Below are 15,895 nucleotides of genomic sequence, written 5' to 3' on the forward strand. Positions count from 1 at the left end.
TCCCCAGCTCCTCCTCTCGTCAGTCAGGATTTGGCATTCTAATTCCCCTTGAATCAGAATAAATTCTCGAATTATGTTGTACTTTAAAATCTTGAATTAATGATATCTGCAAAACATTCATGTTGGTTTTGTTCTGTTTATCCTAAGGGGGGTTTTATTGCTGCTCTCCCTGCTCTTATCTATGCTAGGCTGCATGGATGCGCAGGGAGGTCTTGCCCAGAACAGAACCATACCGCCAATCCAAACTGTACGCAATTGCCAATCGCATTTGACGATAGTGGTCCTGACAGAAATGTGATTTTTACAAATCTGTTTCAAGCTACATTCATATGTGGTTTGAAATCCTATTTAAATGGCATTTCTGGAAATCTTTAGTCTTACTGCTCTGATTGGATTTGTCATGGTTTATCAGATGAGATGTTATAGGAAACATGCTGAAAGTCGCTGCAGACACAAAGGTTGTGTTGTTGCAGAGTGCCGGGCGAGCAGAAAATGACAATATATTGGAGACATGTTTTGAAACCGGAGGAGACGAGAGCATGGAAAAAAAACATGGATACCAGCCGCCTACAGTTGTACTGTTGTGGTGGCTACACATTGTCATGTTGTAAATAAGACAACAGATCTGTACAAGTCCCTCCATTTTGCGGTTGTTGTTGTTGTTTTGGCATATTGTGATAAAGTTAAAAAGGTGATTGCAAACATGAGTAACTCCATGTCTAAGGACATACACAACATACATGCTGCACTAATTAAGAGATATGAAAGCTGTCTGTTAGAGCCAATTACTTATTTAGTAAATTTGTCAATACACACAAAAATGTTCCCAGAGAGCTGGAAAACAGCAACAATTACACCGATCTATAAATCGGGTGAAAAGAATATAGCAAGCAATTATAGGCCTATTGCTATCCCTCCTGTAGTTTCAAAAGTTCTGGAAAAGATTGTTGCCGAGCAATTAGCGGAACATTTAGAGTCCAACCAGCTGCTTTATCCACTGCAGTTTGGATTTAGAGACAAACATTCCACCGAAACAGCAAACTGTTATTTACTCTACAAAATTAAGGAATCACTGGATGAAGGAAATGTTGTCGGGGCAGTGTTCTTGGACCTAGAAAAGGCCTTTGACACTGTTAATCACAGTATTTTATTACAAAAATTAATTCAATTTAAAATGTCCTCTGAATCTTTGCAGTGGTTTAGGTCATATTTGGGCAGAAGACAGCAATGTGTTAGGGTCAATGGGGTGAAGTCATCTCTGCAAGCCAACAACATGGGAGTACCGCAAGGGTCCGTACTTGCCCCGTTGTTGTTTACAATGTACATAAATTACCTACCAAAATGCTGTCCGGGCATAAACTGTCAGATGTATGCGGACGACACTGTATTCCATGTTTCCGCTAAAACATCCAGTCTGGCAGGTGAACACCTGACAAAAGCATTCAATAATATCTCTAAATGGCTCGAGTTATCCCATTTATCTCTTAATGTTAAGAAAACAGTCTCCATGTGTTTCTCCATACAAAATAGGCCTATAAGCGATATATTTGTGGTTCAGATAAAAAATGAAGTAATAGAAGTAGTAAATGAAGTCAAGTACCTTGGGATTATTCTGGATAATAATTCAAAATTTGAAAATCATGTTAAGTACATCTGCAAAAAGGACAAACCAAATATAAATTGTTTTCGTTTTATAAGAAGGGATTTGTCTCGTCACACTGCAAAACTATACATGCACGCGATGATATTCTCACATCTATCATATTGCGTTACATCATGGGCACAAGCATCGGCTAAACAATGGCTAAAAACTACACAACAGTGCTCGCATGTATAACCTACAACTAAGATACTCTCTGATTCCGTTGCTTTGCTGTTTTTTTTTTGTTTGTTTTTTCTCTTTAATCATATGGTATATTTGAGTTATTCTTTCTTTTTTTTGGTATTGTTGTTATCACTTTTGTTATTAGTCTTGTTATTGTATTTTCTTTCTAAAAGCCTCCCGTGGACAGGTGTTGAAAATTAGCATGCATGCTATAACACTAAAACCAATGCATATGGTTCGTCCAATGTAATTGTATGTCCATGTCAAATAAAGAGATAAATAAATAAATATACCTACCAATGCAACGTCATTGCCATAGAAAACAAAGCAGATATTTCGGAAAACAAAAGAGCGGCGTGGACACGCAAATCGGATCTGAAGAGTTGCAATACATAATGTGGACAGTCGATAATTTTAGATCAGATTTCAATCAAATACAAAAATATTCAGAATTGGACTGACAGTGGGAACATAGCCTTAGTCAGTCAAATAACACGGCACACAGATTCACTAAATTTAGGAATTTTATAATTAATGCAACATGTCTTATGATTGAGACTGCATGACATAATGTGGCATAACACAAGTGGACAAAGGTGACCTTTCAGTGCTCAAAACAGGAAAGGGTGTTAACATATCTGCTTAAAATACAGTAGAGGAATTCATACAGGCACAGATATATGTGCACATCATCTGCATTTTCAAACAAATTTGTTCATATGTTATTTAATTTATTATTTGATGACCCAATACAAAATACCTGTTTGTGCTTGTCTAGATGCTGAATTCTGTAGCTCTCCAACCTCTGTAATGATAGTGATGTTGTAGAGTCGTCCAGAAATAAGCCCTTTTATTGTATAAGATGTGGTCGTGCTTGCAACTGTTGCATTCCAGACTGAACCCATGCCATTGCTGTCTATGAGCATGATTCGATATCCCTCTGTTTTGCCGGGACCAGGTTGCCATGAAACTTTCAGGCTGTTCACATCCCCAGAAACCTCGAGATTTTCCACTGCCGAAGGTCCTAACCAAAAGACATATAATACTGTCAACCGTGTAGATGTATAATTATAATTAATTGCATTCAAATTTCTCAATCTGTCTGTGGTAGACAGGGGCTGTTCATGCAATGTGTGTGTGTGTGTGTGTGTGTGTGTATGTGTATGTATATATAAAGAGAGAGAGAGAGAGAGAGAGAGAGAGAGAGAGAGAGAGAGAGAGAGAGAAATAAGACACATTTAAACTTATCGCAATGAAGTGAAGCAATATTTATTTATTTTTTAACATTTCTTTTATTATATGTATACGTATAAAAAGATTGTTACGTCTACTGTGCTGGACTAACTGGGACTGGTCATGGCACTTGCATATTTGCTGCTCTATTGTTGGTTTGATTGCTTCCATTGCTCTCCTCATTTGTAAGTCAATTTGGATAAAAGCGTCCGCTAAATGATTAAATGTAATGTAAATGTATACTTTAAATCTTGCATTCACATAGCTAAATAGGGTCCTCATACCAAATAAACACAAGATTATTTTGTGGTCTCTTTGGTCAGCTTTGTAGCCTCAGACAGACATTATCATAACAGTCCTTCTAATAAGGTAGAGCTCTCTGTGAGAACTCTGTTACGCAGAAAGGAAAGGTGTGGACTCAGTGGGTCCTGCTGTGAATTATTCTCAGTGAAAGCAGCGGAATGTCTAACAACCTATATGTGAAAACACGATAGCACTGCTCTTTGCTTTTTTAAAGAAAGCTCTTCCTGATGAGGTTTTGTTGAAAGTGTATTGTGAGAGAACAGGATAAGAAACCATTAAGGTTGAAGGTCACATTCAGTCAACCTCTTCTAATGACTTTTTTCACTCTCTTTCTCCTTGAGAACCGTGGGTGTATCATCGATTTTTACATGATCACATACCCATACCCATTTACCCATTTTAAAAGTCACTGTTCAAGACTAAATAGCTAAATAGAATAGCTATTAAATAGCTAAAATAGAAAATGAAAATAACACCCCAACTTTTGTGTTTTTGTTTTAATCATGGAAATCTGCACAAAAGGAGTTTCTGTCTAGTATTATATTTGGCCCACCTAAAATCTGTTTTCCCCAGAACTAACTTCAAGTTTCTAAGCCAGCCAGATTTCCTTAACAGGGCAAAAAGTGCAGATGGGAATGGAAAGTTCTGCGGGTGATCTATTGACGATGTGAAAATTAAAAGAACACAAACACAGCCGGTTCATTTCCATAATGACCAATGCAATCTACCAAGAGCATCACAAATTAGCTTCTGGTTTAAGACTTTTTTTGGGCAGTAAATAATGGCACAAATACCAGCAAATTGACTAGTGGAAACCTTAGTAATTCACCATGCATGATTCATTTAAATACTCTTCTCCCATAAATTTTACTTCTGAAATGCAAACTCCTACAAATGCATATGCAATAAGGCCAGCCCCAAAAATAACCCTGTCCACACATTTTCAGCGCAAATTTTTCACTGTGTGTCTTTAGTAAATCCTGACAGTAATATTTTAACACCAAAGAGGGCTTGTGCTGGAGCAATCTGTTAGTAAATCTGGTCCTTTGCCAATTTCTTAGTGTGACAGTAACACTTTATTTTGTACATCATTTTTACTCACTAACTTTGATATTTTGTTCTCAATAGCAATAATAAGTATAGCCTAAGAGTCCAAATAAATTTGAGGGCCACTGTACATTATATAAGTGTCACTGTAATCAGACTGACCTCTGAGAGCTAATGAGTCTTTGTATATATTAGAACAAAAGAACAATAAGCCGGATGGGAGGGGGAGAAAAGTCTGAAAGAATTGACCTACAGTCAAACTCCTGTTTTGGAATTTAGCCCAGACACGTATACAACGGCACATAATCAGCGCAATCCAACCTTTCCTCATATTTAGAGAAGCTTTTGACACTTAGCCATTTGGATTTACCCTGCACATATAGCTCCAGATTTACATAATCTGTGTACACACAGTTTAAAGTTCTTTTACATAGCATCAGTGAAATATCCAATATATTATTGTTCATTGTTGTTTACTTTGATAAAATTGGATAATCAAGCAATATCACACAATCAAGAGCATTGTTGTTCTGACTATCAGCTGTGATTCGGTAATACAGATACAATCGACCACAGATAATCATAACAGCACTGATATTCAGAGTATGATTGTGATGAGTGAGATATTACTTTATAGAAAATAAACTAGTTCAATAAATAAGTTAACATTGAATACCTTACATTTTAAACAAAATATTGCCTACTTAATGCTACTTAATGGCATCTATTCCACCTTATGACGCAATGAACAGCAATGAATCCTATAAAGCAGATTTAAAGAGCAAAGGTGTATTAATAACTACCGTTGATGCAGTCTAACTGTGTAACAAAATCCTTTTTTTTTTTTTTTTTTACTGCAACAGTAGGCGCGTTTCCATTACAGATTTGCGCAAAACTTTTGCGATTTTTTTCTAAATGTCGACAAAAAACTAATGCGAAATGACGGCGTTTCCATTAACCGATGTAATGAGACTAAAATTTCTTTTTTTCCTCTTGCGATATGTAAAATCATGCCAAAAACCATGCCAACAGACGTTTGTAGGTTTATGTACTATATCCCAGCCACTGCACTAGCCATTACTATTAATCGAAGGAGATGTATGTGTGTTTTCCAAGCATTGATGGTAAGGAACGACCCGTATTATACTTGTGAGCGGCACATATGAGGGGTTTCTGGGTGTTTCTCCCTCATATCTGCTTCGAGGTCTTGATTGTGGCATTTATTTGAGGTTTGGAATCCATTAATCCTGTAATTCTTTTGTCTTATATGAATTTAATAAAGAACTCTGTCTCGTATTCTGTCCAAAACATACCGCGTCATCTACGTCGGATGACCTGTAAATGTGCAAAAACTGTTTCCATTGCAGTTTTGCTAAATATTTCTTTTTCAAATTGCCTGAAAAACCACCTCATGTGAGCGTAAAAACTTTTTTGCGATAAATGGGAGTTTTTTCGAAATTGATGTGTTTCCATTGGGCGTATTTTCAATTCGGAATTTCAATTTGCGCAATTTGAAGGGTAATGGAAACGTCAGTAATGGACTTCTGAATTTCTCCATTGGGTCAATGCAGACGAATGTCCCAAGTCATTTTAGAGAGCCTTTCTTGGCTAGATTTAAGGGTGTGGTGTTTTAACCTGGGAGATATTTCAGAAAGCAGATTATGCAACATACCTGGATACAAAAGTCGCAATAGCGATTCATTCTCCAAACATTACTTGCTCTAGAGCAGGGTTACTTTACTTCAGAGGTTTAGAGTGCTGCAGGGATGAAGTATTTTGCAATGCCAAAACCCATAAACGAGTTAACATTTAGCACTTCTTGTTCCATCTTCCTGAAGTCAATGGGTTTTTACTTAAATGTCTGAAATAAGGTCTGTGGCTAACACATTTTATTCTACAACAAAATATATCAGTAATACACCCTTGAGTTTTTTTTAAAATAGCTTTTTCTTGTCTTGAAAAAGGAGGTTGTTAATAAGTTGCTAAATGGGACTACAGAGGTTGTCGGGGACAGGTAAACTCATCTACTCACTAGTCTACTTTGTGTTTATAATCTGTCCTTGTAAACAATCTATTTTTTGAGGGTGTTTCACAATTCACAAAAGGCATCTTGAAAATCAAGATGTTACTGTTTATAACATCTTAATATATTCATGCTTTATAGTCGCATTTAGCAGATTAGAGGTGGCCAATAATGCACAGGAGTTTACATTTTGTGACAATACAATCAATCAAGCAGTTGAGATACTATATTTTACATACTATATATCACTCTATGTGAGTATACAGTATGTATGTGGATAAGGTTGTATACAAATATATATGCAACATATATCTCCAGCCAAGATTTGCTATATAGTATATATATATATATATATATATATATATATATATATATATATAGTGTATAGATTTGCTATATAGTGTGTGTATATATATATATATATATATTAATGTGTGTGTATATAGTGTGAGTATACTGTATATACTCAGGTAAAGTAGGATATACAGTACTATATATGCAACTTTTAATTTATCACTGGGCGATAATTCAGTTTATATTTTTCGATGATGTAACAATCAGTTGAGATTTGCTCAATTTTACATTCAGCTTAATGTGAGTGTACTGTATGTATCCGGGAAAGGTTGGAAAACGTATAGAGAGGAATACGTTGGGATGTAGGAACCTAAGTACGGTTGGCAGGGGGACCTTGACGGAGCAGGCTTGGTGGTGGAGGCTGCAGCGAGTCTAGCATCCAGGGACCAATGAATGGGACTGACAGCAACATTAAGTAGCAGGATGGTTTCAGGATTCTCTGGAATTTCTTCTGGAGAGTAGAGACAGCTTTCACATTTGTCATCCCTGGACGATAGGGGATGGAGAACTCAAACTGTGAGAAGAAGAGGGCCCATCTTGCCTGTCTGGGGTCAATGGCTTCTCAGAGATACTCTCCATTTCAGTGATCGGTGGTGGCCAATGGCATAATTTTGCTCCGCTATGAAGATTTGGAAATAGAAGGTGCATGGATGGAGTTGGGAAGGTTTACCCTGCTGCTGAGACAAGACGGCCCCCATGCAGGTTGTAGAAACATCCACATGAACCACAAAATATTTATCAGGATTAACTAAGAGAGTAGTAGTAGTTGAATGCTTGTTTCAGGTGCCGAAAAGTGTGGGTGGCTTCTTGGGTCCAGTACAGAGACTTACCCTAAGTCTCTGTAGTTGTCACAAAGGCAATCTTCCACTCGTCCCTCTTCCGTATCTCCAGTGTTGGGAAGGTTACTTTGGAAATGTAATGGTTACAGATTACCCTTACAGTTACCATACCATTAACCGTACCGTTACATTAAAATGTAATAAGTAGTGTAACTATTCCAATCACTTAATTAAAGTAATGGAACTGATTACATTTGATCATTTTTTGATCACTTTTCTAATTTCTAATGAATGTTTTCAACTATCAGGCAGTACCTTATAGTCCTCAACACTAATTACTGTCAGACTTTCAAAATCATTCATCACTTGAATTATGATTATAATAATTTAATTTTAAAGGCATTTTATTAGGCATCATGCACATAAAAAACAGGCAAAGCAACAAAATAATATTATTCAACATATCTGAGCTTTTTACAGAAAATATTCAGATGCAACCACCTTTGTAACTGTTAATTTTCATAAGTAACTAATTTAATCACAACTTTTTTTCTCAGAAACTGTAACAGATTACAGTTAAATTTATTGTGTAATTTAAGTATGTAATTCCGTTACATGTAACTAGTTTACTCCCCAACACTGCGTATCTCAATGAGGTTGCATAAGCTTCGGAAGTCCAGCTTTGGGAAGATTGTGGGACCGGGCAATCGATGGAATTCAATGGAGGTGGAGTTAATGGAGACAGTCAGGAGTTCTTACAGGGGAATTAGATGTTTAACATCGGCATCGACATTGACTTCTTCAGAACCAGGAGGATGATGTTCTCCATGTGAAGACAGACCACTTGCATTTGGATGGGTCCCACACAATAAGAGACAGTGCCACGGACAACGATTTTCCAATTTTGGATTGAACCTTGTTGGAGGTTTCAATGGGCCTCTTTTTGAGGTTGAGATGGCGGCAGAGTTCCCCGGAAATGAAGTTGGTGGCTGACCCAGAGTCAAGGAGGGCTGATAAGATATCAAAGGGAGTAAGCGTATTAATAGTGGTAAGTGGGAATTGGAGATGTACTGACATTAGGACATAACTAGGAGTGTAGTGGTCGATTGGGACACATCACAATGATGTGTCCCCCTGAGCTACAATAGAGACAAGGTCAGCTGTCTTGAGTGCCGGGATGAACTGGCTGGCTGTGTGATAGGGAGGACTGCAGGGAGAGTCTTCCAGGCAGTTTTTCATACAATCACCACTCAGATGGATAATTGGATAAAGCCGTCTAGTCTCATTTAGCCTATCGAGTGATTTCATGACAGGTCCAGCTTGCTGGCAGACTGTTCCTGCCCATTGCAGCACTCTTCCCGTGAGTAGTGGATGAACGAAATCTTAGCCTGTTCAGTGGGGAAACGATGAGACTTTATCTCTAAGGTGAGCGAACACTAGACTAAAAACCTGCTGCAGTCCTCTGCCGAGCCAGACAAGGGCGCTGGATCGACCATTGGACTGGCGGTGTAAACAGGTGGTGAAGAAGTACTCAGGTGTGTGACGGAGGTGTCTGGTGCAGAAGTGGATCCTTGGTGCTTCTCATTTCTTATTTGTGCATCCTCGTTTCCTTTCCTCGTGTCTCAGCTCCACCCCCTGTAGGATGCGAGGGAAGGCTGCAAGGAAAGAAAAGGAGGACGGAGGAATCGAAGTAAGGCTTATTTATACATTGGAATACTTGATCACTCGAGTGTCACTTCCTTGCATCATCAGCTGCGCTCAAAGGATCTGCCCTTATGTTGTCAAAGTTTGGTTATGAAATTCATAATAAATAATAATAAAGCAAGATACCCTGTTGAAATATGTAAGATGTGTGGTTTATATAAACTGCAAAGGTAAAGTATAAATTAAAATTATTGTGACCGACGTGAAGGGGGAGGAGAATTAATACGTGCGTCACATTTGGTAGATAAAACTCTTCCGCAAAGGATACATCCGTGTATCCTCGCTCATAACTCCTCTGGAAGCCTCCTCACTCCTCGATCCACGCCTCCTCGCGGTGCAATTAGAGAATTGAGATGTCTTTCAAGATGGCTGAGCTCGATTGGTTTCCAGGTCATAGGATGGAGGAAACGAGGAGGGATATTGACAAGCACCCCTTGTGTGTTGAGTACATGGGTCAGGTCCTGCAAGGTTCATGGTTTTGGTCTGGCCTTCAGTATCAGACTCAGAAACAGATGTTATCGAATCCAAATGCAGGTATTTATATTGACACAGATGGTAAAAGGAGAAATGCAGGTGAGTAAATACAAATTAGATAGTTCAAAGTCAACGGAGATCGCTGCAGACTTACAAGCCAAACCATCCTATTCATCCTATTTGATCAAGTGTAAAATGTATACATTGTCATTTGCAGTGTTGTGTTTTAAATAAAATTAAACATGTTGTAATGTCTTATTGGTGACAAAACAGAAGATATTGCTCGCTGAAACTTTTGTTCAGGATTACAACAAATGGCATAGATCAAAACAATAACAAAATAAGTGTTCTCTGTGTGCTTTCTTCCGTATCCGATAATCCAACGCATTAACCCCATAAAGTGTAAAGACACTGTTACTCACACTTGTGTGTTACGACATTACTGTCTGATCAAATGTATTTGGCAGCAGTAGCGGTTTTTGGCAAGGGGCGAACCGGGCAATCGCCCGGGGCGGCATTTTTGGGGGGGGCGGCGCCGCCGGCACGATAAAAAAAAAAAAAAAAAAAATTTATAATAATCTGCGCCGCGAAGCGGTTTTCTATTATCTATCATTTCACTGTGTGGGGAATTGGCAAATTTGCCATATAGTTATCTAAGTCAGTCACACCTCGACTTTCTTCCAAATAACGCACATTTCATTTATAATATTATAAATACAGGCCTCTATATTTCCTGCACATTTTTGTCAGGGGAAATCTTTTGATTGTAGATGTCGAGTGCCAAATAAGAGATGGACAAGAAAGGTCAAAGCCATCAGGTGCCCAATTTAGAAATGAGCGAAAGATAAAGGTATGCAACTCTGTATGATTACGGTATCCATGTCATGAATGAAGGGGCAATATTAATTGGTGGGTATAACTCTTATTTGTTAACCTTTTTGCTATGATTCTTGCTATGCTTAACAATAATTCGGTTTTAACTCAAACACGAGATCTAATTTCACCATAATATTGTGCTTTGCAACAAAACTGTTACAAGTTCAGTTATTACACTGCAAAAAAAATGCTTTTCTTACTTAGTATTTTTGTCTTGTTTCCAGTCCAAATATCAAACATTTCTTAAAGATGCATAACATTATTTTACTAAAGTAGTAAAATGACATAAGATATTAAGTCTTGTTTTCTGGGGAATTAAATAAAAATGGAGTTTTTGCTTAAAACAAGCAAAACATGATCTGCCAATGGGGTGGGAAAAATGTCTTATGATGGGTGGGGGGATCAAGGGAATGTCTTTCATTTCATTTTTATAGCCTTACACTTATTTATTTTATTATTTATAAATGTGTTTATACGTTTAATTATATTATTATTTATAACCCACCTTTAACATTTTACTTCTGCCAATTGTATTTAGGCTTCAAAGTTAATAAAAGATTATCATCTTAAACAAAACATATAAGAATCTAATAAACCTTTGCCACGTTTGCCACAGACCTTATTTTCTACGGTAATCCAAAAGCCAATGGAAAAACTAAAACATTGTGGATCTGTATTCAAATATTTTGTTTTCTATATAATGCATCTCTGTAATAAAAATACACGTGATACATCTCATTTTACAACAAACGTGGAAGCAAAGTGGCTAAACATAAACAAATAAACTTTATGTATACATATTTTTGTTGAATTAATCTTCCTTTTTTAATTTATATTGAAGGATCAAACAAACAATATGAGTTATAACAGTAATAAAAAACTTGATTGGGTCCCACTTTATAAGTGTACTAATATTCATTTGATAGTAGCACTTATTGTGTACATATATTTTTACATTGTACTTATATTTAAAAATACCTGTATGTAATTACAGCTGTATTTTAATTTATATAGTTACAATCAAGAAAAGTAGAAGAAAGTATGGTCCGTGGCTGTTTTTGAGTATGGATTAGGATGTTTAAAAGGATTATTTAGTTTTCAGATTTAATGGCCTTTCCTTTAAAGTCACCAGTGCTTTGATTTTGTTTTATCGCATCTCTTTAGTTAATCACTAAGTATTGTCACGGAAAAAACAAAACAAAAATATCACCTATCTTCTCAATAAAGAACATGATTTGAAAAATCATTCATGTCTGGAGTTACACATGCAAGTTTAATATTTACTGTTTAGAGGTTTGTTCAGTAAAAATCAATAATAGTGATTCTTGACTATCAGACTGAAAATTATGCAAAGAAGCAGGATTCTTACTAGTTGGCAGAGAGACATTGTGTTGAGTCTGTTGGTTTTCACCCAACTTTGCCTTTATTTCCAGGTGATGCCATGTTCCAGGATCTAAATTCTCAGTTTTGCATTCAATATGTGAGAAATGTTCCTGGTCTTGATGACAATCTTTCGAGTCATTGTGCCTCTCCCTGACAGAAACCGTGTATTTACATTTCACATCTTCGTTATCCAGCATGATGCGTATGGAGTCTGTGGTAGAAATGGCTTTCACAACTTTGATGCTACATTCCCATGTGTCTGCCACCATGGTACTCTGAAAACAAAAGTTGGATTTTTTTTTTTTTACTGGGCTGATACATATAGCATACAGAAGTCACACATACAGAAAAAGTTTTTTTTTTTTTTTTGTAAGAAATCAAGTGTAGTTTAGTTAGACTTACCAATATTCCACATGCTACCCAAATGGCTACATGAATGGCTTTGCTTCCCAGCATTTTTAGATGTTTTTGTTTAATACACAGAAATCCAGTTGGAAAAGTCACATAATTCCTTGGTGTATAATCCAGGAGTTCTTTTAAAGTACTTTTCTGCTAAATCCAGTCTGGAGAACCTCTGTGGGAACTGCTCACTTTCACTCATTAGCCCACAACAATCAGGAATGTGTAAAGGAAAACAATTCTGTCTCCAAAGGATATCCTCAATCAAAAGTCTACAGAAGCTTTGTTTTTGGTAGTCCAGTGGAAACGCGTTGTACAGTCTTGTCCGTTGGCAATTTTCTTGCCTAAAATACCCTAACTTTACTAGACTAGTTCATAACATAACATTCATGACAGAAATGCATTTCTTCAACATACACCCTCCACTAAAAGCTTTTTAGATCATAAATGCCAGTGAATTGGAACTTTTGCTGGAACAATAGATGTCAATGACTGTGGGCTCCATGAACACTCAATACAGCCCAGCCCCACTTCCTTCCTGTGTCCTCATTGCTCCTGCAGAAGGATGTGTTGAAGAGAAAACTCATCTAATAATAGGCTTGTAAACATTATTCCATCAGGATAATTAAACAAATTAAAATTAATTTTTAAATATATATATATACAGTATATATATATTTTTTTTTATTTTTTTTTTATTAAATTTACAATATAGTTAACAATATAATCCTAATATAAATGAGGGTCAAGGTAGTGTTGTAGTCTAGACCACCTAAACCAAGACCAAGTCAAGATCAAGACCCAACCAAGACCAAGGCAGGGTGAGACAGAGTCAAGACCATACCAGATCAGCACTCTTTAAATTCATATGAAAGATCCACCCTAACCCTAAAGTGATAGTAAAATAAAAAGTCGTTGCAGAGGTGAATTGTATGTGTAGGAATTTTCTATGAGCAAAGAAATACAAACACTAAGGAGCTGAAATTAACATCTTTATTCAAAGCTTATTTTCCATGTTTTATCATCCACCTAAGACATTGCAATTTTTGTGCACGCAAAAATGCCAAACATTCAACATAGAAAATGATAATAATAGAAAATCCGTAAATACCCAAGATATATTGAAGTCTCTGAACTTCCAATAAAACAATAACAGGATAATAATAGAAGTATTAACAGCTCAGCTTATATGTTTTCAAAGCAACATAAGATAATAGTTTTGGCCTTTTGATTGTCTTTTTTGATTTGGAGCTGCTTTAAAACAAGACGAACAAACTGCAATGACAAAATACTCCTAAGTCCAAGCATACCAAGGATAAAATTCATGAAGAGGGTAGTTGCTAAACACTATAAAATCATGGCCTCAAAAATTACAGCAAATGACCTTACATCAAATGGGAAATGAGCTTAAAGTAAAGTTTTGGTGCATTTTAAACATTAGAGACTGCAACATTCTGTTTAAAACATTCCCATTAAAATGCCCCCTCTACAAAAGATCCTCTCCACTGGTGCTGAGGAGGCAGGGACTAACAGTACCATTGCCTGCAAATTGTGGAGATGTGGGAATTTGTCTTTTTATTTGGAGTGCAATGTCAGGGTCAGAGTCTTGGATGGCATCAAAGTATTTGTTAATCTGTGTTGAAATGCATGAATCGTGTGCTGAGCTGCGCTTCTTGTGAGCCTTGTAGCGGGAAGGAAGGCGTGGGAAATTGATTGGTGGCGAGTCACTGGGTGGATCCACATGCATGACACCCAAATCTGTTCTCCACCTCTGAGATCAAAGTGTCTGAAAAAAATAAATAAAAATAAATAAATAAAACACATAAAATAAATAGATTATATTTAAATGGACAGAGTGTCTGAATACTTTTAAGACTTTTATAAGACAAATAAAAAATTAAACATATTTTTAGACAAGTCATCTTGGTCTTATTTAAATAACCCCATGAATTCACCTTTAAGTCATAGATTTTATGAAATGTAACCCTGTATCGAACCTTTACTATATATATATATATATATATATATAGTGTCCTCTCAATGGCCAGCAGTTAGGTATAATTGTATAAATATAATAAAGGTATAAATAATAATATAATAAAGTATAATAATACTACTACTAATAATATATATATTTTTTTTTTATAAATATTTTTTAATTATAACTACTAATAATATAAAAAATATAATAATTAATAATTCAATAAAGATATAAATGTATAATTGTGTGAAATGTATAAGGAAAATTGGCAAGCAATTTCGACAAGCAAATACCAAGAAATAGGTTGCTGCAGTTTGTCTTTCGGCTACACTTGCAAAATCCGCGATGGGACTGAGCCGTAATACGGCGCCCGGGAAGTCACCTGTGGGAGAAAATTAACAATCCGTGGCGACGGTTTTGCAATCCGTCCGCTCAGTTTATAAACCGTACTCACAAATTCTCAAACTGTTCCCTCGGTTTAACAAATCGTGCCCACGGATTAATAAACCGTACCCACGAGTTTCTAATCCGCGCTCTCAGATTTGTAAACCATGCTTTCAGTTTTTGCAATCTGTACCCACTAATTCATAAACCGTGCCCACGCTTTCGCAATCCGTTCCCACGGGTTTGTAAACTGTACTCACGGATTTGTGGCTCCCCCTCATTTTAGAAGAACACCAGGAGGTACTTTGTTAACGAATCTTATTGTTTTATTGTGTATTAAGTGGAATACATCAAATTGTCTTAACTGCATCTGCAAGCTTAAAGTGATTCTTGTAGCGGGTATGGGGTGGAATATACGATTTAATATGAATGACGTGCATCAAAATCTTTTGTTTATTTGTGATAATCTTAGCACTTTATTATTATTGTCTAACCTGTATCATGACTGATATTTGATATCTGATAATTGCTTTGTTCCTTTTTTGTACGTTTTGGACAAAAAGCATCTTCTAAATATGTAGCCTAAAATGTAAAATTAATAATAATAATAATAATAATAATTGACCTTTCTGTGTTTCCTTATACCCTCCTATGTTACGTGATTGTTTCTACGTCAACACTGTAGATTTTGAGTGTTGAAATAAAACGGCAAGCATGGTTTACACTTACTCCTGCCTCTCGTGTATTTATCTAGAAAATATAAGAATATATAACGTAGTTGGTGACGAGCACCCTTATACCACGTTAAGTTTTGTTATTTTGAACGTTTGTCGAAGTTTCAAGGCTAAAGATGTTCGCGACGCGGATTCCACACCCCGACCGCGCCATTCTCCATGAGGGAGAGTGAGTGTGGATGCACGCCGAATCCAAAAACAGCCACGACAGTCGGAACAGAGCGAGTTGTCTTCGCTGGAAGGAAATAGAGTGAAAGACAGAAAAATAAGTTGACGAAGCAACGCGGATCAGGAAAAAGGCAGGGTCTCCGCGGATCCTTAAAAAGTATTAAAACATCTTAAATAAAATATACGTTTTTTACGGTCTTAAAATTTATTAAATTTCGCTAATTTTCA

The 15,895-nt window shown here is 36.5% G+C and overlaps 1 protein-coding gene across 4 annotated transcripts in view; it reads right to left on the reverse strand.

Moving 5' to 3' along the window:
- ptprb (protein tyrosine phosphatase receptor type b) overlaps window positions 1–12,886 on the reverse strand; it is a 91,946-nt gene extending 79,060 nt beyond the window's left edge. For all 4 annotated transcript variants that reach the window (XM_082166303.1, XM_082166302.1, XM_082166301.1 and 1 more), the window contains exons 1-3: window positions 12,404–12,886; window positions 11,988–12,276; window positions 2,586–2,849 (exon numbers count right to left, since the gene is read on the reverse strand). In XM_082166303.1, the coding sequence (XP_082022429.1) occupies window positions 2,586–2,849; window positions 11,988–12,276; window positions 12,404–12,457 (607 nt within the window). In that variant the 5' untranslated portion in view covers window positions 12,458–12,886. The remainder of the gene's footprint in view (window positions 1–2,585; window positions 2,850–11,987; window positions 12,277–12,403) is intronic.
- Between the last annotated feature and the right edge of the window lie 3,009 nt (window positions 12,887–15,895).

The sequence above is a fragment of the Leuciscus leuciscus genome (genome assembly GCF_965113295.1).
Source record: "Leuciscus leuciscus genome assembly, chromosome: 4".
NCBI classification, from domain to species: domain Eukaryota; kingdom Metazoa; phylum Chordata; class Actinopteri; order Cypriniformes; family Leuciscidae; genus Leuciscus; species Leuciscus leuciscus.